The 21,698-nt window shown below is 31.1% G+C and overlaps 2 protein-coding genes across 2 annotated transcripts; both read left to right on the top strand.

Annotated features, from left to right (window-relative positions):
- The first annotated feature begins 1,844 nt into the window (after nt 1–1,844).
- On the top strand, nt 1,845–14,258 carry LOC114166629 (putative ABC transporter C family member 15). Its single transcript, XM_028051380.1, has 12 exons — nt 1,845–1,958; nt 2,123–2,202; nt 6,942–9,283; nt 9,380–9,466; nt 9,625–10,263; nt 10,404–10,568; nt 11,020–11,314; nt 11,461–11,675; nt 12,452–12,757; nt 12,872–12,935; nt 13,031–13,270; nt 13,690–14,258. Exons 2-12 carry the CDS (start codon nt 2,163–2,165, stop codon nt 13,833–13,835), a joined length of 4,539 nt encoding a protein of 1,512 aa, XP_027907181.1. The 5' UTR covers nt 1,845–1,958; nt 2,123–2,162; the 3' UTR covers nt 13,836–14,258.
- A 3,770-nt stretch (nt 14,259–18,028) lies between these two features.
- On the top strand, nt 18,029–19,917 carry LOC114166939 (NAC domain-containing protein 83-like). The gene is made up of 4 exons (XM_028051826.1): nt 18,029–18,173; nt 18,274–18,551; nt 18,691–19,435; nt 19,522–19,917. Exons 1-3 carry the CDS (start codon nt 18,029–18,031, stop codon nt 19,114–19,116), a joined length of 849 nt encoding a protein of 282 aa, XP_027907627.1. The 3' UTR covers nt 19,117–19,435; nt 19,522–19,917.
- The last annotated feature ends 1,781 nt before the right edge of the window (nt 19,918–21,698 follow it).

Consider the following 21,698-nt stretch of genomic DNA (forward strand, 5'->3'; position numbering starts at 1 on the left):
ATTTATTTATGCGAGTTTCTATGAACTGGACTTTTGCGGACCAGCAGACTCAATGTCCTGACTCGCTCGATATTTTTAACAGGTCAAGACCATATTAATTGTAGTGTATAGTTCAAATGACTAGTAGAAAGAAAACATTTAGTTTCTAGATATTTTGACATTAGATCAAGTTTGATTTATCTTTTAAAAATAAATTCCCAAAAAATGAAGTTTCCGCCAAAAAAAATATATATTGAAAATAACATCACAACACTCTTACTGAGTCATTATGATAACGATTTTACTGAATCATGATAACGATTTAATATTACTTAATGAGAAAAATAACATTTTGCTACTTGATTTGAATAAAATCTGTTAAAAAGAACTAATACTTGTTACCAACAAAATAGATCCTTGCTAGGAATTGGTTCGTTATTCCTAGGAATCATGATTTCTGTTCCCTCAATATCAAATGTCCATCACAATCAATGCCAACCAGTTCATGTTAAATAATCATAAAATCAAATCACACTCATCTTCTGAAATATTAATTAATTTATAATAATTAATATCAGGACATATTAAAGTATTAAAAAATAATTTCAATATTATTTAATGAACTAAATAAAAAAAATTTCTATTTATTTATCTTCTCGGTAAATTGTGAACCAAATTCAATTGCTCTTCTTTTATCTGTATTTACAGTATACTATCTCTACCTCCATTATAAACATGATGGTGGCAAACAAAGCATCAATCAAATGAAATTGTAGTTGGGTGTGGTTTTGAGGGATTAATTCAGAACCTCTCAAACAATTTTGTTCTTCAATCCAATCTCAAAAAATTCCTTTTATCAATCATTCTTCCAACCACAAACTCCAACATTCTGCTTCTGATGATTTTGACATCTAGGTATGCGAAAATCATTGAATTCTTTCACAATTCTTCGTTCATAAAATCATTGAAAAATTCGTACAATTAATTAATTGTACTTACATACGCAATCCCAAACATGGTTGAAGAAATTTTAGGTTTTCAACCAATTATGAGCAACAACTTTTTGTTCTTCTTCTTCTTTTTCCTGCGTTAGAGGTAAGAAATTTTTAGTATGTTGCATCAGAAAACTTGCATAATTCTCAAATATTTAACCTAAATGTGGGATATATATATATATATATATATATATATATATATATATATATATGTATCTCTTCTTTTACCCCAAAATGAGAAATTGTAATTAGGGTTTTGTCTGAATTTCCAAGTAAAAAACTGGTGCCCCTTTTGAATTTTTATCAGAAATTTATTAACTTTTTGTGCAGTTAATAAAAAAATATCAATATCCAACCATCTGTGTCCACAAAAGTCAATTCCAAAACCATTTCTATAATCTTTCATGTTTTGAACCCATTTCAAGACCAATTCTAAGTCTATATAACATGCCTAAGTTGTTCACTTTTCCTGTGAAGGACCCAAAAACTCATCATGCACTGTGCAATGATGAGACATATATATATATATATATATATATATATATATATATATATATATATATATATGAATATGAAGTGCATTAATTGAAGTCTGCAACACTCATGGTATTTCCCTTCAACTGGGTCCATCACAGATTGCTTTCATTTGTTAATGGCAGCTTTTCTTTCTATCAAAATTGGAATGCTGAGACCACAAAAACCATTTATTCGTCTAACATAAAATGCCAAAATCAAATTTTGCAGACTCTCACGTGACACAATAGCAGTCCAATTTTCTTTCTCACCAAGAAAATTGACCATAAAATAAACAAAAACATATTTTCTGCACATTAGCTTTTTACCTTTTTCTCTATTGCAACTCTTATAAATCTCCCCTAACACTTCTCTCTCTCTCTCTCTCTCTCACTCTCTCTGTGTATGTGACTCTCTCCACTTTTCTCATGCTTGTTTTCTCTGCTCTCAGAAGCTCTAAACTCATTACATGTTAGTGGCTATGTCTGTGTATATATATATATATATATATATATATATATATATATATATATATATAATATTGTTGTAGTTATTATGAATATTATCATAAGATACAAGGTGTTGAATTGAATCCAAAACCAAGTAATGATGATGTGTGTGACTCTTTTCTGCAGAACTTACTGCAGAATTTGAGCTTCAAGTTCAGAAGCAAGCATGGCTTTGGAGAACTTCTACAACATATTTGATGCCACAAGTAAGTTACTTCTAACCATTCTTACAAGTTTTATGCACCTTTTTCTTCTGTTTTATATGCATGAAATACATCAAACAAAACTGAAACTTTTTTCTGTCATGAAATTTTCAGTCCACCATCATTTACTATGCTACATAAAGTGCAGAACTTTACGTATATATAACATTGAATTTCTCATCCATAGAACTGAAACCAATCTTATTTGCAGTGATAAATAAGATCAGTGGAGGGTGAAAATTTTGTTTTGATTGATTACAAAACTGAAGATTTAATCTCATTTACATTACTAATTAATTAAGCTTATGTGTGAGCCTTTTACTTCATGTTTTATTCTATTTGTCCTTTTGTTCTTCACTTCTTTGATGACCCCTCTGTTGTTTTATCCCATGTTTTGAAGGAATTTTGTTTTTCAGTTGAAAGAGATTTTAATATTTAATTAAAGAAGAAAAAAAGAGAGAGGAAAAAAATTACTAGTTTGTGATTCATAATATGAAATATATATAGTTTGTTTTCTCCAAAAATACATTCTATCAACAATTTTAACTGGTTTATGTTATATATATATATATATATATATATATATATATATATATATATATATGTATATCATAAACTGATATTATTCTTAATCTATTGAGTGATCTTAAGTGACAGAAATATTATGTAATATTTGTAACATGTCTCTGATTATTCATATAATAAGTTAGTTTTATACAATGGTGAAAGAATTATAAATTCACGTTATTAATAATGCATAATGATCAAGATTTAAAGTTATACAATATTTAGAATATAATATAATCATTTTAAAAGTCTACATAACTAGTGACATTTTATTTTATAATTTTTCATGATAGAGTTTTTTATTTTTATTTTGATACCCGTTTTCTTTATTTCTCATAAGAAAATAACAACTCAACCATACATAATGGTTTCTCTTTTCTACTTTTTCTTTCCGTGCATATTCTCCTTTAATCATTTCATACACTTTTAAGTTTTCTTTTAAATAATGTCAGAAAGTGAACTTTACATTTAATTGAACTTCATAAAATTAATTTAATTAATTTATAAATAAAATTTTATCTTATTTATATGTAATAATTTCATTTCACTTATAACGTTTAATCTTCAATATGTTCCTTTACGTCTAAGATTATTATCTAAAATGAGATTTGTTTCTAACTTATAACTTAACTTAAACTATATTTCATAAAAAACATTTTTACCTTTTCAATTTTTTTTTAATTTTTATTTATATTAAATATCTATAAAGATTTCAAATGTGTTTGTATAGACATTTAAACTTTCTTCTTCAATAAAATCCTTAAAATTATTATATTAATCTTGTCTTTAGAAGATATGAAAGGACAATTCAATCATTGAATTAAACACACACACTTCCTAAAACTTTCTAACACACTTAAGTATATAATGACAAGGTGAAGATCAAACTTAAACTTAAACTATAGTTGTGACTAAAATAACATATATTTCAACAATAACATGCTAAATAAAATTAGTTTTCTTACGTATTCAAAGTGAAGTGTAACACTTGTATAATAATATATAAATGTCAATATATGAATTATTAAACCAAATAATTCCACAAAGTGCTTTCCTAGTAGGTTCCACATACTTGAAAGTGATTGGTGTGAGATTGAAATGACAAATACCACATGACATGACCTTTGTAGCTGTCGGAAACTACATTGTCTTCTAGTTTTATGTGGCTGGATTCATTGTTCTAAGTGCTCAAAATAATTTTCCACCATTTTCATTTTCCTTTAATATAATACTCCACATGCTCACTCTTATCTTCTTTCAAAATAAATTTCCAATTTTTTCCTTCAAGTGGGAAAGACAACAAAACCTAAACTTTGCTTTCTTGATCTTTCAAAATATGGGTTGGAATTCCAAGGGGTGTCTTGTGAAGTTTCTACTTAAAAGATTAGAATTTTCAAGGTAGTAACTTAAAATCGTCACTATGTGAAGAATTCTAATGTTTTAAAAAGTTTGTTTGGGATAAATAATGTTGAATTGAAAAACACTAACACATTCAATTCATTCCAAATAATAATTCACTAATTTTTATATCATAAAAAAATTTGTGTTTAAAAGAAGTAAGTGAAAAATAGAAGCAATAGATAAATTAGGTTTATTTGGTATCATAAAAAAAAGAAAATTCTAAAAAAGAAATAAGTGAATTGATCAATATTGTTTTTTTTTACTTTAATTTCCTTTTTATTTATCATTCTTTTCTAGATTTTAATTTCTTTTTCACCTATTTGTTTTACTCACTTTATCTTTCTCTTTTCTACCCATCACACCTTAAAGTTTTAATCTTGAATATTTTTATATTCCGATGTTTACATCTTCACACTACCATTTCAAAACTAATAGATACTCAAGATATAAATAATGAAAAAAAAATACTATAATAATCGGAAAAAAAACTATTAAACAAAAAAATAATTATATGAAATGTTCAGAATGAGAACATGGCACACATGTTAAGATGAAATAAGTAACTAATCAGAGAAAAATTTATGTTTTCGAGAAAACAAACTTTGTTTTGAAAAACAGTGACAACGATGCGGTGCAGTGATTCCAATTACTTTGTTTATAGGTTTCGGGTTTCTCGCAAAATTTAACTTTTTGTGTTTACATAATGAATATACGACAAATATTCCTTAATTCATTAAATTTTAGGAACAAGACAAAGGCTTTCACAATCATTGCTGAGTTGTTTCGTACATTGCTTTCAACTTCACACAAACTACTTAAACTAATGTTAAAAATCATACTCCGAATGCAGAGTCACACACCTACCAATATTATAAGTTATTTGAATGAAATATTCGAAGTTTTGATTCATAATTTATATATAAATAATTGAAAATATTATCTTACTACTAAATTTACTTTAATAAAATTTTTCTTATAATCTCAGGTGATATTTTTTAAAATGATTTTTTTCTTTTATTTTTTTTATTTTTAATATTTTAAAACTATTTAAAAAATAACACATCGTAAGAAAAAAAATTTAGTAGTCAAAATATTATTGTTTATAATTTTATTCTTTTCTGTTTTTTAATTATGAAAACAACTTGGACAGTTATTTTAGGACTGGTGAATCATTTTATATTACTTTAAGTTTATTAGATTCTTAATGCATACTTATTTATTTTTATGTTGCTTTCTTTAAATAGGAATAACAAATGAAACGAGGGAATAGAGAATTTGAAAGTTGTTAAAGACAGATATAGATCTTGTGAGGAGGGAAAGAGAATAACTTTGGGAATTACGTGAAAGAAAAATAAAAATAAATCAATAAGTAATATATATATATATATATATATATATATATATTAACAAAAATATATGTATAAAGAAAGAATAAATGTATAGATAATTTATTAATTTTATTTTTAAATGCATGGCTATTAATTTAGTCTTTAAAAAAAGTAAGAACCTGAATTGGTATGTGGATGTGTGGAAATTATATAGATTCAACCTTGAATAGTATAATTTAATAATGACAGAATGGTCTTTGTTATTTACTGTTAATAGTCTTTAAAATTATGTTTTAATAATAAATTAGTCGTAAAACACAAGAAGATATAATTGATGGATCTTTGACACTTTCAATATTTCAATTACTAATTAAATTAACAGTATCTTATGTGTTTAAGAACTAAAATTCGCATTTTTTTTCGATTTACTTTATTCAATGGTAAGTGATGATTATTGAATTAGTGGCTATTAAGTTTTATTATCTAATTTATTTATATAACTTATATAATTGTCTAAACGTTACTATAATTAACTTTATAAAATTATAACACGTGTTTATTCTATAAACACTTACTAAAACAATTTATTGTACTTTATTTTTATTTTTAACTGTCTTTATAAAACAATTTATTCAATAAACATTATTCAACAAACACACTCACCTGAATTAATGATTTATGGAAATTAAAAAACTTCATAATGTAACTGTTACTGTACCCACTGTTTTCAAAAACTATGTCCTAAACATAAAATCGTATACTTGACTTAAGCATAGTATTGAAAATGATATTGGCGAATGATTTCGCCACGTGGATATTCTCTCAAATTATCCCAATTTTGATAGAGAATTTACAAATTAATTAGTTACATATATAAATATATAAATCATTCTCCTGTGTCTTTCGATTATCAAAATATTTTTAATTATTTATTTGTTCATTAGTTTCGTAACATTTATGGGACATTTTTGTATATTTATTCCATTGTTATTTAATATTTCTAATTAATTATAATTTATTATTTGATATTTTATATAAAAAATTATTTTTTATATTAAATATTTGATAATATTATATTTGATAATGGAAAATTAGATTTTAATAAAGGTTTTTTGACAAACCTTTTACAATGCATATCTATCAGCATCTCAACGGATAAAGAAGTTTTGATAAGATTTGAAAAAAATTTGAAAAAAGAAAAAAATGTTTGGTATGAATAAAAAACAAACTTTATCAAAGTTTATAAAAAAAAAAAAAAGTCTGCAAAAAAAAAAATTATCAGTTCCGGTTTCATTGTTATTCCTAAAACAAGTCTTGCATGCATGAACGACATCGTTAATTTCTTGAACAATGAAACAACCTAATCACGTTTAATCTTAACTTTTGTTGGAACTATATGACATATATCTTCAAAAGTTGACATGAATGGTTTCTTGACTTTGACAGAGCAAAAAACGCAGTTTTGGACTTCATGGCAGCCATTAGAATCACCATGCTTGTTGGAGCACGTGATTTTACCAGTGGAACTTGGGTTCTCTGTGATCCTGTTAATCCAACTCCTAAGAAAATATATGAGCCTGATCAGAAAGCAAACCAAGGTTCCAGATGGTGCCACAAAATCGATGCATCCACCAGCAATCAAACACGGTTTTGCTTACAAAATCAGCATTGTCAGCAACACACTGTTGCTGGGTGTTCATGCATCACTGCTGCTACTGATGCTGAATCAAGAGACTCAATGCACCTCAAAGCTTCAGGCTTTCACATCAGAGATAGTTCAGGTGTTATCATGGGTCACTAGTCTTGTAGCAACATGGAAGACATCAAAATCAAGCACACATTTCCCTTGGATTCTGAGGGCTTGGTGGCTCTGCAGTTTCATCGTGTGCATCATAAGCACAGGCCTTCATGTCCATTTCAGTGTCACCAACAGTGGCCAGATTAGCATCAGAGAATATGCAGATTTTCTTGGTTTGATTGCTTCATCATGCCTTCTGGTTGTTTCCACAACTGGGAAAACAGGCACTGTGATGCTTGCCACAAATGGTGCAGCAGAACCACTTCTTGGAGAGAAAACTGAGAAACATTCGGAGATTCTAAAGGAATCTCCATATGGAAAAGCCACGCTTCTGCAACTCATTAATTTCTCATGGCTCAACCCTTTGTTTGCAGTAGGGTATAAGAAACCCCTTGAACAGAGTGACATTCCTGATGTTGACATCAAAGACTCTGCTGAGTTTCTGACATGTTCCTTTGATGAGAGCCTTAGGAAAGTCAAGGAGGAAGATGGCACTGCAAACCCTTCTATCTACAAGGCGATCTACCTTTTTGCTCGGAAGAAAGCTGCACTGAATGCATTGTTTGCAGTGGTGAATGCTTCAGCATCTTATGTTGGTCCATACTTGATAACAGACTTTGTGGATTTCTTGGGAGAGAAGGAAGCTCGTGGCTTGAAGAGTGGATACCTTCTTTCACTGGCTTTTCTCTGTGCCAAAATGGTGGAAACCATAGCTCAGCGCCAATGGATTTTTGGAGCCAGACAATTAGGCCTTCGCCTCAGAGCTGCATTGATATCTCATATATATCAGAAGGGTCTGCATCTGTCGAGTAGATCGCGCCAGAGTCACACAGGTGGTGAGATTATGAACTACATGAGTGTAGATGTGCAGAGAATCACAGATTTTGTTTGGTACGTGAATGTGATATGGATGCTGCCAATACAAATTTCCTTAGCAGTGTTCATTCTGCATACGAATCTAGGACTAGGTTCATTGGCTGCACTGGCTGCAACATTGGGAGTGATGACCTTGAACATACCTCTAACAAAGATACAGAAAAGATACCAGGCCAAGATCATGGATGCCAAGGACAACAGAATGAAAGCAACTTCAGAAGTCCTCAGAAACATGAGGACTCTGAAGCTTCAAGCATGGGACAGTCAATTTTGTGAGAGGATAGAAGCACTGAGGAATGTGGAGTACAATTGGCTAACAAAGTCCTTGAGGCAAGCAGCATTTTCTGCCTTTATCTTCTGGGGGTCACCTACATTCATTTCTGTGATAACCTTTTGGGCATGCATGTTCATGGGGATTGAACTGACAGCAGGAAGGGTCTTGTCTGCATTTGCAACATTCAGAATGCTGCAGGATCCTATATTCAGCTTGCCTGATCTGCTCAATGTCATTGCTCAGGGAAAAGTTTCTGTTGATAGAATCGCTTCATTCCTCCGTGAGGAAGAAATCCAGCATGATGTCATTGAAAATGTAGCAAAGGAGAGAACAGAATTTGATGTGGTTATTGAGAGAGGGAGATTCAGCTGGGATCCTGATTCAACAACTCCAACCATTGATGAAATAGAGTTGAGAGTTAAGAGGGGAATGAAGGTGGCAGTGTGTGGATCTGTAGGTTCAGGAAAGTCTAGTCTTCTATCAGGGATTTTGGGAGAAATATATAAACAGTCTGGGAATGTTAAGATCAGTGGAACAAAAGCTTATGTTCCACAATCTGCATGGATACTCACTGGAAACATAAGGGACAACATCACCTTTGGAAAAGAGTACAATGCTGATAAGTATGACAAAACTGTTGAGGCATGTGCATTAAAAAAGGACTTTGAGCTATTCTCATGTGGTGACATGACAGAGATTGGAGAAAGAGGGATTAACATGAGTGGTGGACAGAAACAAAGGATACAGATTGCTAGAGCAGTTTACCAGGATGCTGATATATACCTTTTTGATGATCCTTTCAGTGCTGTTGATGCTCATACCGGTACTCACCTCTTCAAGGTTAGTTACATTTTCTTCAGACTTCAAAAATGTGTGCAAACACTTCATGGTGTGAGAAACAATTGCTTTACTATTTTGTCCACATGTTTTCTGCAGGAGTGCCTTATGGGGATTCTCAAAGAGAAAACTATAATTTTTGTCACACATCAAGTTGAGTTTCTCCCAGCAGCAGACCTCATTCTGGTAAATGCACTGTGAAAGTTTGTTTATTTCTTTCTTCTAATCACTGAAGAACAAATCAAATAATGCTAGTAGAAGACATTAAAATATGATAGTGATATATAATAGCATATTGTCAGTGTTGCTTAGTGTATAACAAATGGTGACCCAAATGAATCTAGGTGATGCAAAATGGAAGGATAGCACAAGCTGGAAAATTTGAAGATCTTCTAAAGCAAAATATAGGATTTGAAGTTTTGGTTGGTGCTCACAGCAAAGCTCTGGAGTCAATTGTTGTTGCTGAAAACTCAAGTAGAACAAGTTTCAATTCAATAGCTGAAGAAGGGGAATCCAACTTGAACTCCAGGTCAAGTCTTCAGCATGACAAAGTGCAAGACAATCCTCCAGAGGACAAAGGAAATGATGGAAAGTTGGTGCAAGAAGAGGAAAGAGAAACAGGAAGCATAGCAAAAGAAGTTTACTGGACTTATTTGACCACTGTCAAAGGAGGAATGTTTGTTCCTCTCATTCTCTTGGCACAATCTTCATTCCAAATTCTTCAGATTGCCAGTAACTATTGGATGGCTTGGGTTTGCCCCACAAGTAGTGATGCCAAGCCTATATTTGACATGAATTTCATACTACTTATTTATATGGCACTCTCAGTTGCTGGTTCATTCTGTGTTCTTCTGCGAGCCATGATGGTGTTAAATGCTGGACTTTGGACAGCACAGTCACTTTTCACAAAAATGTTGCATAGTGTGCTCCGAGCCCCCATGTCCTTTTTTGATTCTACCCCAGCTGGAAGAATCTTGAATAGGGTAAGTTCGCATTCATAACAATTATATTTAGGATTAAATATGTTTTTAGTACATGAACTTTGACGTGTCCATGTATCTGTGGATCTTCCTTGAAGTGTTCTTTTCTCAATAATACCAACACTTGAAAACTTTTGTTTCAGGCTTCCACAGATCAAAGTGTGCTAGATTTGGAAATGGCAAACAAAGTAGGATGGTGTGCTTTCTCAATAATACAGATTCTAGGAACCATTGCCGTGATGTGTCAAGTGGCATGGCAAGTATTTGTCATCTTCATTCCAGTTACTGCAGTCTGCATATGGTATCAAGTATGTGATTCCTTTTCCTTTTTGATCTATATATGACAGCACAAACAAAAAGTGAGACACATTCCTATTTTCAAAATGTACACTAGATCTAATATGATTTCTCAAGCAATGAAAGTCACATCAGTCAATGATGTAACAAAGTTAAAACTAAGACATTGGAATTGGATGTTACAAACTATGTGAAATTTCAATTTGAATTTTAAATAAAACATTTTAAACACAGTAAGGAAGTGATAGTACTTGTTGGAAGTCACGTATCGACTAGAAATAAGACAATTTATATATATGGGATTCAAACCTTACCTTATAAACCGATTTTGTAAGATTGAATTAGGTTTAAAGTCCACTTCTTAGCCGTACTCATCTTAAACCAATAGACAGAAAATGACTGTGAAGTTAGTCTCTTTCTCAGTTTCTAATCCTAACAGAGGTTGAATGATTTTTGTTTCAGAGATATTATACTCCTACAGCTAGAGAACTGGCTCGCTTAGCGCAGATTCAGATCACTCCAATTCTCCATCATTTTTCAGAATCTTTGGCAGGAGCAGCATCAATAAGAGCTTTTGATCAAGAAGGCCGTTTCATATACACCAATCTTCTCCTTGTGGATGGCTTCTCAAGGCCATGGTTTCATAATGTGTCTGCAATGGAATGGCTTTCTTTCAGATTGAATTTACTGTCAAATTTTGTTTTTGCCTTCTCATTGGTCATGCTAGTGAGCCTCCCTGAAGGAATAATCAACCCAAGTAAGTACTAAGTTTTTGTTTGGAAACTTGACATTATCAATCACAACACAAACATTCATGTTTCATTGAAACACCCAAATATATCATCAGATAAATCACCTTTCATGAATTAAGCATTACATTTTTCTGCATTGGATTTGTTACAGGTATTGCAGGACTTGCAGTAACATATGGGATCAATCTGAATGTGCTGCAAGCTTCAGTTATATGGAACATATGCAATGCAGAAAACAAGATGATATCAGTTGAAAGAATTCTTCAGTACACAAATATAAAAAGTGAAGCACCTCTTGTGATTGAAGACAGAAGGCCACCAAGCAACTGGCCAGAAACTGGAACAATATGTTTCAAAAATTTACAGGTTAGATAGCAACAGTTTAAAACATGTTTAAAAGATGTAAGGAATATATTATAATATGTATAAGAGGAACACATGCATATGGTAAGCAACATTAGAGTTTAATTTCTGTTCACTGTATGTAAAATGTTTTACACTATCAACCCACCAAAGATCATAAAGAGATATGCTATTATATGATAAACACATATGCATTATAGATATAGCTAATGAGATAATCAATGTAAATGTCAACCAACTTCCAATACCTGGTAATTTCTGATTGAATAATAGTGTAAACGGCCTATAGATTCATGGATGAATTTCAATTCTCTGCTGGATTTTTCTGTACTGTTCATCTGTTGTGTTTTCAAAATATACTGACAAACACTGATTTTAATGTTTTAAAATATATTAAATAGATTTTTAAAGTATCAACATTAGTCTATTGTTAATGCTTAGTAGGGAACAATACCAACAAACAAGTAGAGAACCTGGATTCTGGACCACCGAATTTGGATTTTTTACTGGGTTTTTCTGTGTTATTCCTCTGTTGTGCCTTCAAAATATACCGATGGACCAATTTTTATATCTTAAAATATATTAAAAATATTTATAAAGTAACAACATCAGTGTATTGTTAATGCTCAGCAGAGGACAGCACTACTGAAAAAACTCAGAAAAGAACATGGAGTCTTCATGGACTTTTTCCTCAAAACACTTCTTGCAACTACATTTTTCTTTTATGTCCATGAGTTCTTGAATACTTATATTCTACTATGCAATTAAATGTGTGACAGATACGTTATGCTGAACATCTACCATCCGTGTTGAAAAACATCACTTGCACATTTCCTGGGAGGAAGAAAGTTGGTGTTGTTGGGCGTACTGGGAGTGGAAAATCAACCCTCATACAAGCCATTTTCAGGATTGTTGAACCAAGAGAAGGAAGCATTATCATTGACAATGTGGATATATGCAAGATAGGTCTCCATGATTTAAGGTCAAGGCTTAGCATTATCCCACAAGACCCTGCCTTGTTTGAAGGAACTGTTAGAGGAAACTTGGACCCTCTTCAGCAATACTCTGACATTGAAGTGTGGGAGGTAAATAATTTAATCAAACAGTTTGATCTAGAACATAAAAATGGAAGCCAAAATGAAGTTTTAAATTTTTCACAAAGATTATCATCATTTACCAGTGACTTTTTTCATTTTCAGGCTCTAGACAAATGTCAACTGGGCCACCTAGTGAGGGCCAAGGAAGAGAAGTTGGAGTCCCCTGGTTGAACTCTTTATCTTTGAACTTTCATAGTTTTGCAATGCTTGTTTGAGGTATTAGTAATCGTTACAAAAACTGAATTTGATGCTTTTTGTCAGTGGTTGAAAATGGTGATAACTGGAGTGTTGGCCAAAGGCAATTATTTTGCCTTGGAAGAGCCCTGCTGAAAAGAAGCAGCATACTAGTGCTGGATGAAGCCACAGCCTCAGTGGATTCTGCAACTGATGGAGTGTTACAGAACATCATAAGTCAAGAGTTCAAACATAGAACTGTTGTCACAATAGCTCACAGAATCCACACAGTTATTGATAGCGATTTGGTTTTGGTGCTCAGTGATGGTATGTGTATCTATCTATTTGTCTATATGTACATTATTGAAAAGTAAATTTTATGCCTAATTCAATCTTAAAGCTTGAACGGTGAGGTTTGTATCTACTTATATACTATAATTTAACCAAATCTCCAGTGAATGTGAAATTTTCAACATATTCCTCACACGAGACACATGCATGTCGAGCGTCAAACTAGATATCTGTGAATGATAAGTCGTCCAATAGTATGTGAAATAATAGATTCAGAAAATAACAAACTTCATTAGGATTGGCTCTAACATGTTTTATAGAGAAATTTGTCTAAGAAGAAAACTAGTTGAGAAATAGTGCAGTTGGTAATTGAAAGCAAACATGATAATGGAACTAGAAATTTGATATGTTAGATTGATAACAGAGTTGGTTAATGCATGAATGTTATGTTGCAGGGAGAATTGCAGAGTATGATGAACCATCAAGGTTACTTGAGAGAGAAGATTCATTCTTCTTTAAACTAATAAAGGAGTATTCTGGAAGATCACAAAGCTTCAACAGTTTGGCAACACAACATGTCCAAAGCAGGGAAGAATTATAGAACTTTATGGACATTGATTAAGATATTGGAGAGGACAAAACCAGCAAAGGATATACCTATAAAGGGGTTCCTAGTCCCATGTTAGGGTACTTATCCACAGTAAAAATGGTTTCTTCAAGTGGCCCTTCATTGAATATATATATATATATATATATATAATGGTGAAGTAAAGGCACCAGTTTGAGAATGAAAGAGTAAAGTGGGAGAGAAGAGAAAGAAGATCCAGAAATAGAGAATATGAGATCATGAAAGGGCAAATAGGAAGAGCACTTTATATTGGCCATATTGTACAATGGAATTAAGATTTTATGATTAGAGTGTGGAATTTGGGTTGATTTGTTTTGTTTAAAATGCATTTGTGTTGAACACCATAAATCAATTTGAATATATAAACGGGAGTGAAGTAGTCTTATTGTTGGGTTATATATTCTTTCATATATTTTAGTTATAGTTATATATGGGTTACGGTTATCATCATCGAAAGATTATGATTCTATATGGTTATATGATATTAGCTTTATACATATAAGGCATTTGACACCGTTTTAACCCTAAAACCTCTAAGGTAATGGTGTTATGAGTCTTTATTCTTATATAATATTTAATTTTGTCTATTTTATCCAATGTAGAACTTTAACTCACACTTACAATCAAACTTAGCCTTTAATAAAAAATTATCATCTATTTAACCTTTAGTCTATCATGTGAAAATAAAAAGCGAAAACATATTTGAAATTATGATAATAGAAGATTTAAATGAGATCTAATCTTCCATATCAATTTTATTTTTTCCTTTTGAGAAAATTCTTCAATAATTTGTTTATATACAAGAACCTAACTTTTATTTACAGACGGATGAAATTATTTTCTAATATTTCTATTTATGTAGTATCATCTTTCATCACCGCATATTAATATTATTTAATATTTTTAATTTTATAATGTTCGATTAAATAATAATGTATATAACCATAATTTTATGAGTAGACTCCTAATATTGATAATTTTGTTATATATAAGAGCTAAAAGATATTTAAGAATAATATGTTTGGAGAAAATATTAAAATAATATCTATAGAAATTAATATAAATTCAGTACAAAAATAAAAGCTAAAATTTATTCAAAATTAAATGAGTAATTAAGCCTTTAATTTATTAGTTTACAACAAGCATTAGCAAGAAACCCTCTCATGCTAACTGGACTTAATAGGGGAAATATATGGAAAATATGAAATGATTGGACCACCTAATTATCTTTCTGATATTCTAGGATTGAGATAATTTTACTCAAAGAGGAAATTTTACCGATTAAAAGTACTAATATAAAAATAATATGGACTAAATCAATTTTGGATTCTTAATATATGAATTGTTCTTATTTTGAGTACTTTATAATTTTTTTTCTTGAAATTTGATATTTAATAAATTATAAATTGACTTAAAATTTATAAAATAAATATTTTTTATATTTTTTTTTCTCTCTATTATTGTATTGATTCTTGGGAGTTTTTTTAAAATATTTAAAAAAATTCTTTTGATCACTTATTTTTTTTATTATCATAAATTGATATATTTTTGGTTAAATATATTTTTCTCCCTTCACTCTTAATGAAAATTAGAATTAGTCCACCGAATAAATTAATACTACCGTATATACAAACAAATACATAAAAACAAAATCTTCAAGATATAAATTTATTACACGTGTCAACCATTGGGTGATAGTGATAAATGGAAGTGTTATTGATCATAGCATTGATGAGGTTACTCATAATATTCGTGATTTTAAAATGTTAGAAACAATCAAAGAAATACCTTAACAATGAAGATGTTGTTCTCCTTATGGTGAGAAAACATATTGCAAATGGAGTCCATGAACAAAAGCAAATAAACTCAACATCAAAGTGACAATATTACAATGTTTTTTAGTTTTAAAGAATGAGATTTAACATTAGTAGGTTTATGATATGACAGATGGAATGAAGTTTTTAAGCAAATTTGAAAATTTAACAATGAAAATAACGCATTATTCGTTTTTAAAGATTTTTTAAATTGCATGTTTTTATGTGACTCAAGTGAAAATCTAAGATACCTTTAGATATCCACGTCATTACATATAATTGAAACATATAAAAGAAACAAACTCAAACAAAACTTCAATTGTTGACTACTACCACAATCTAAAATACATACTATTAAAACATGTTTGACCGGAAAACACAACTTTTTTTTTTCAGTGTAGATAAGCGTTGTAACATTTGAAACCAAGGGACTACACATTGCTCAAAATGCATTGATGCAATCTCCGCCCTATCTACATCTAGTGCGTGGTGATAGTTGAAAAAAAAAATGTTCTAAAAATTTCACTCCAATACTGAAAAATGACCATCAAAGTGGAGAAATCCTTGGCTTGAAGACGAATCACCATGAGACTGAGATTGTGTTTGCATGAACAACCTCAATGTTCTTTGTAATTGATCTAGACAGGCTTCATTATCATTATGCATATTCTTTATTTTTGCGTGCATCTGATGAGAATGAGTTTGATATTTTCCATATTTCAAATTTCTAGCAATTCTACCATAACTTGTAATTCCTTCGTATGTTGAGTAATCATTGCTTGCATCTCTTTCATTTTAGTATTCTCGGCCATGGAGCTCAGTGAAAGCATCATGTAACAAAGGAAATTTCAATAAAACAGCGTAATTGGAATTCGAAGTAATTGTGTCAAGAAAACCGAGTATCTCCATTCACAATAACCATTTAAAAACTATGAAATTGTTGTCAACAACCCAATTAGAATAATAAAATAAGTTTTAATAAGAGACGAGAACTTTCCAAAAAAAAAAAAATTAGCATCAGCAACCTGGCAAAAGAAAAATTGTTCAGAAGAAAATTTCAAAATAGCAAAAAGAAGAAAGGTATATCAAGAGCTCACCACATGCATGCTTTTCATTCACCTTGTTGTATCCTGTACCAATTTCAACATACCATCATAGTCCAAGGCTCAACAACCATTCAAATGTGAGATTAAACATGCAGGTGCTTAATTAGTTCATTTTACCTTAGTCAAAAATGTTCCCTAAAAAAATAATTTTCTTAGAACACCAAAACATACTGGATCCCATAGACAAACAATGAAAGTCTTGATTAGAGTTCTATACTTACCATTAAGATTGGAGAGCATCGTAAAATCATCAAGAGCCACTTTGAGATATATGCATGACTTTAGTGCAATATGCAACTCTAGGGCTGATAACTAAAAAAGGAAAAAGAAAAAAAACAGACTTATTCTGTTTAACTCTATGATCGGTAATTGCGTAGAGCTCCTAATAAGGATCAAAACTATGATTCTTCATATTCAAGAAGATAAAGAAGGGGTGATATAAGCTAGAGAAGACAAAGAGAGTTTAGAGGATTTGATTGTAGAAATGATGATTTTAAAAAAATTAACTTTAATTATTAAATTTTTTATATAATTTAATCCTTTAAAATTAAAATATTTTAATGTTCTATATAGAACAATGAATTACTCGGATTCAGAAATTTTACCCCATTTTCAAGTAGGGCAGAAAAAGGTGGAGTAGAAAAAAGAGTAATTGAGTACCTGCCATCAATTTTTTGAGTTCAGCAGTGATGCGAACATCACTTATAAGTTTACATCACTCTACTCAAATCTTGAAAAGGATATCAAACTTTGTGATGAAGTTCTTAGCAGAGAAGCATCGCAATAAAAGCAAAGGTGGCCATATTTAATTAAATAAATTTCTGTTTATTTTTTGTTGTTGGGAGAGCAAGGAATTGAAATGATTGGTCATGGAATAAAGAAGCGTAGGTATCAAGACTAAAATAATAAACCACAAATAACAGTTAAAATTAGTTTGTCAAGAAATAATTTTCCTTTTGGATTATTATTATATATAACCTCTAGAATCTTCTTTTCTCATCTGTTACATATCATATATTCGTCCACATGATAGATAATAAGATAACAAATATATATATCCTTCACCTTAACAGCACAACATAGTTTTCTATGCGTTTTGTATTTTCCAACTATAACTTGTGAGCTAAGTAGTAAAGTCAGTCAATGACTTTTTTGCATTATAAATTCCTTTCCACAGCACAACACAACACAACATAAACACCGAGCTTTCCTTCCCATCTTCCTATCTTTGTTACAAACTACTACAATGGATGTTATAGGATTCGGTTTTCGTCCCACGGAAGAAGAACTTGTGGACTATTACCTCAGACATAGGTTGCTCGGTAATGATCCACAAGGCCACGTCATCCCCGACATTGACCTTTGTCAAGTGGAACCTTGGGACGTGCCAAGTAATAATCTAAACGTTTAACACTCCATGCATCTTCATGCAACCATCCTTTCTTCTTTATCTTCACTGTTGTTTGTTTTTCTTTTCTTGTTTGAAAACAGTGTATTTCGAGGAATCAGATGCACAATTCGATTTCCCAGAATGGTTTTTCTTTAGTCCTGTTGATTTCAAGTATCCAAACAGTAAAAGGATTAACCGGACAACCAAGTGTGGCTTCTGGAAACCCACCGGAAAAGATCGTGAGATTAGAAGCTCCGACTCCAACACTCTCATTGCCACAAAGAAGACTCTTGTTTACTACAAAGGTCGCGTTTCACGTGGTCAGAAATCCAACTGGGTTATTCACGAATACCATGCTGTCACCTTTCACCAAAGCCAGGTTGGTTCGCGTTTTGGAGAATTTTAACACTCATTGCAAATTATCCTTCTTCATTTTTCTTCACTCTTCTATAGCCTTTGACATATATCAATATATAGTTTAGGTTTTAGCATTTATAACAAGTTTGAGCATTTTGCAGAGGACTTTTGTTTTGTGTCGTCTGATGAAGAAACCTGGGGGAACAACTGAAGGTGGGAGTGATGAAGGGGAGAGCAGTAGAATCATGGTTTCTGGCTATCAGAATCACTCAATAGGAACCACCTTTCAGCAAGACCAAACGTCTTTTCCAAACCCCTCATTTTACGATGCCTATTTTAGAAATGAATCTAACATTGAGCACAATTCATATGAAAATACCCAGGAACAGGAATTCGTGAATTCTTTTCTTGTTCAGGACAATTATATTAACAATGAAGAAAGTACAAATACCTACTTCAATACTTTCACCCAATCGGAGTCATTGAGAAAGGTATATGATACAGATGCCGAGGCCGTCTCTCAACAGGTAAACATATGTTGTCCAAATTTTTCCAATCATACAGTGAGCATCTCCATCTGTTTCTGAACTGTCCTATTACTTTAGATTTGATTTCTTTATTTTGAACACTTTGAATATATCTGTCTATTTTCTTCCGAAATCACTGCAGGGTGATAATATTATGGATATTCCAACAGTGTTTACTAGATATCTTAACTTAGACGAATACCATTCATCAAAAGGGTTTGATTCCGAATTATCAAACGCTGATGTCCATGACGGTGTATGTATGCCATCTCCTATCCATGAAAAAAAACAAGAGAAAAAGAAGAAAAAGAAGAGCATATTTTCTTTCTTCTGATCATCACAGAGGAAGGTTTCAAACAATGCAGTATTCCATGTAGAGGTGAGAAAATCAAGCAGCTTCACTTGAACTGATTTTCACTTTAACATACTATTAATAGACCATGCTGCATGTGATGTATTCTGTAGGCTGGGAAGGATTTTCTCATTGTGAATCAGAAGAAAAATAGTTCAAGAGCCAGAAGCCATCAATCTTGTGATAACAATAGAAAAGGTTCTTTCATCTATATGGAGACAACTTCGTGAAGCCAAAGCCTATTTCCACAATTGTTATGTCTTGTCAACGTAGTTTTAAGGGTTTTTATGTGTGTTTGAAGATGTTAGTTGGGAAGTATTATCTCATGTTACAACTTAAGTACATGTAGTAGTAGTACATGGTGAGTGCTACCACAGTTCCTTTTCCCGTAGTGTGACTACGTGGAAAACTCTGTTTTAAGAATTTCATGATTGTAAGATAGATATGTAAGACATGTAGTTTGCATTGATGGATGCTCACGGCATCTTTCTTAATCTAATGAAATATGTGTGCACGTTTTCCTTTAAGTTATTCATTTTGTACTTGCAATCTTAATATCTTTTTAATTAAAGTATGATGCAAACTCCTAAATCTACATCACAATAGCACTATAGTGTTTCGAAGATTCTTTATCACCAAATTAGTATTTAAAAAATATATAATCTTTTTCAAGTCTGTCCTTTTGTTGCTCCAGTCTAGTTCTCCATAAAGACAAACGTGGTCACACTTTCAATATTTGAGGGACTATTTTGGTGACATCGTAATATTTTTAAATAAAATTTAGGAGTTTACTATTTAAACCTGTGATAACAAAAACCTTAACCTTGTTTTTGGATGGAGCATTTCAACAATGCTCAGAAATTGAAATACTTTATATTTGAATTGCTTGCAATTACATTCCCTTTATTTTCTAAATAACTTGTTTGGATAAAGAAATTAAAATACCTTACATTTTAATTTATTGTTTGGATAAATCAATTGAATTTTGAGGGTAAGGTTGAGTGAGAAGAAATTCAAATTCCACCTATTTTGAGGGTAATTGAATTTCTACTAATTTAACTAATTGAAATACTTCAAAAAAATGATTGCATTTGAAATGTTTTTTAATTTTTTCATCCAAACAAAGCATTTCATTACAAAGAAATTTAAATTCTTCAAAAAAATGAATTACTTCATTAAAATACCTCATCCAAACACACTATAAGGCTAAACAAATCTAGTTTTGTTTTATTAATTTTGAACTGAGATGAACTTTCTTATTCGTAACTAATCTAATTGGTTGTTCTTAAAAGCAATGTCTAGTCGTTGAAACACATCTTACTAAGCCTATGTGGCCTGTACTGAAAATGTTTTGTTGCTGTCACCCAAATTAACCATTCCTGGCCCATATTTTTTTTTTGTCGGGTAGAAGATTTTGATCTGCAACATGAAATGCTTAACCATAATGTAGAAATCTAATTTTTAAGGTTAATATTTCCTTTAAACATTTAATTTTAGCAGCATACGCACAACTCATCATTTTTTTAACACAACATGGTAAAAGTAAACACAACAAAGATATGAAGTAAGAGTGAAATCAAATTTATATAATTAAACACTCATGTCACAGCTTGTATTTTGTTTTTGGTAGACACTTCAAAGAATAATAATGGTTTAATCACACGGAAGATTTCGTTTTCGTTACAAAATCTCAATTAGGTTTTCAATTTCAAAATTATCTCAATTGGGTCCTATTTTATAAAAATTTATTTCAATTTGGTCATTTCTGTTAGGACATCATTGACGACGATAAGTGTATGTCATGTGTCAGCTCGTGATTTTTTTAATTTTTTTAAATTTTTTCTTGAAAAAAGAGCTGACACATGTCAAATTAGGGTTTTGCGACATGTAAGCTTGTGATTTTTTTAATTTTTTTAATTTTTAAATTAAAAAAAATTATCACATATCAAAATATGATTCTGCCACATGTCAATTATTTATGTTATTTTGTCTCAATTTAGTTCTAATCTCTCTTTAAACTGAAATAATTTGATCTCTTCCGAGGTCAGACCAAATTTAACTTTATATCAATATTATAATGATATTTTGAAGGGGAGAAAAATGACTGGGGGAGGATAACAAACCAACACTATACAAACACCTTATAAGGACATGGTGGGTCAACAAAGAGAATTGATTAAAAAGATTCGATGAATGAAGGGACAACGAGTTCAGAGCTTGAAATGGTAAACTTGGGAAGCAAGTCTCACAGTTTCATAAATTCCTTCTGGAACCTTCATAGCAACGTTCA

Source organism: Vigna unguiculata, chromosome 10 (assembly GCF_004118075.2).
Source record: "Vigna unguiculata cultivar IT97K-499-35 chromosome 10, ASM411807v1, whole genome shotgun sequence".
NCBI classification, from domain to species: Eukaryota; Viridiplantae; Streptophyta; class Magnoliopsida; order Fabales; family Fabaceae; genus Vigna; species Vigna unguiculata.

What these genes read in the sequence shown, in the direction of transcription:
- LOC114166629 (XM_028051380.1), top strand. Translation starts at nt 2,163, where the DNA reads ATGGCTTTGGAGAACTTCTACAACATATTTGATGCCACAA. An exon ending in CAGTCTGCATATGGTATCAA is followed by an intron (nt 10,569 to 11,019) that starts GTATGTGATTCC and finishes TTTTTGTTTCAG; the next exon opens with AGATATTATACTCCTACAGC. An exon ending in CTGACATTGAAGTGTGGGAG is followed by an intron (nt 12,758 to 12,871) that starts GTAAATAATTTA and finishes TTTCATTTTCAG; the next exon opens with GCTCTAGACAAATGTCAACT.
- LOC114166939 (XM_028051826.1), top strand. Translation starts at nt 18,029, where the DNA reads ATGGATGTTATAGGATTCGGTTTTCGTCCCACGGAAGAAGAACTTGTG. An exon ending in GGAACCTTGGGACGTGCCAA is followed by an intron (nt 18,174 to 18,273) that starts GTAATAATCTAA and finishes GTTTGAAAACAG; the next exon opens with TGTATTTCGAGGAATCAGAT. An exon ending in TCACCTTTCACCAAAGCCAG is followed by an intron (nt 18,552 to 18,690) that starts GTTGGTTCGCGT and finishes AGCATTTTGCAG; the next exon opens with AGGACTTTTGTTTTGTGTCG.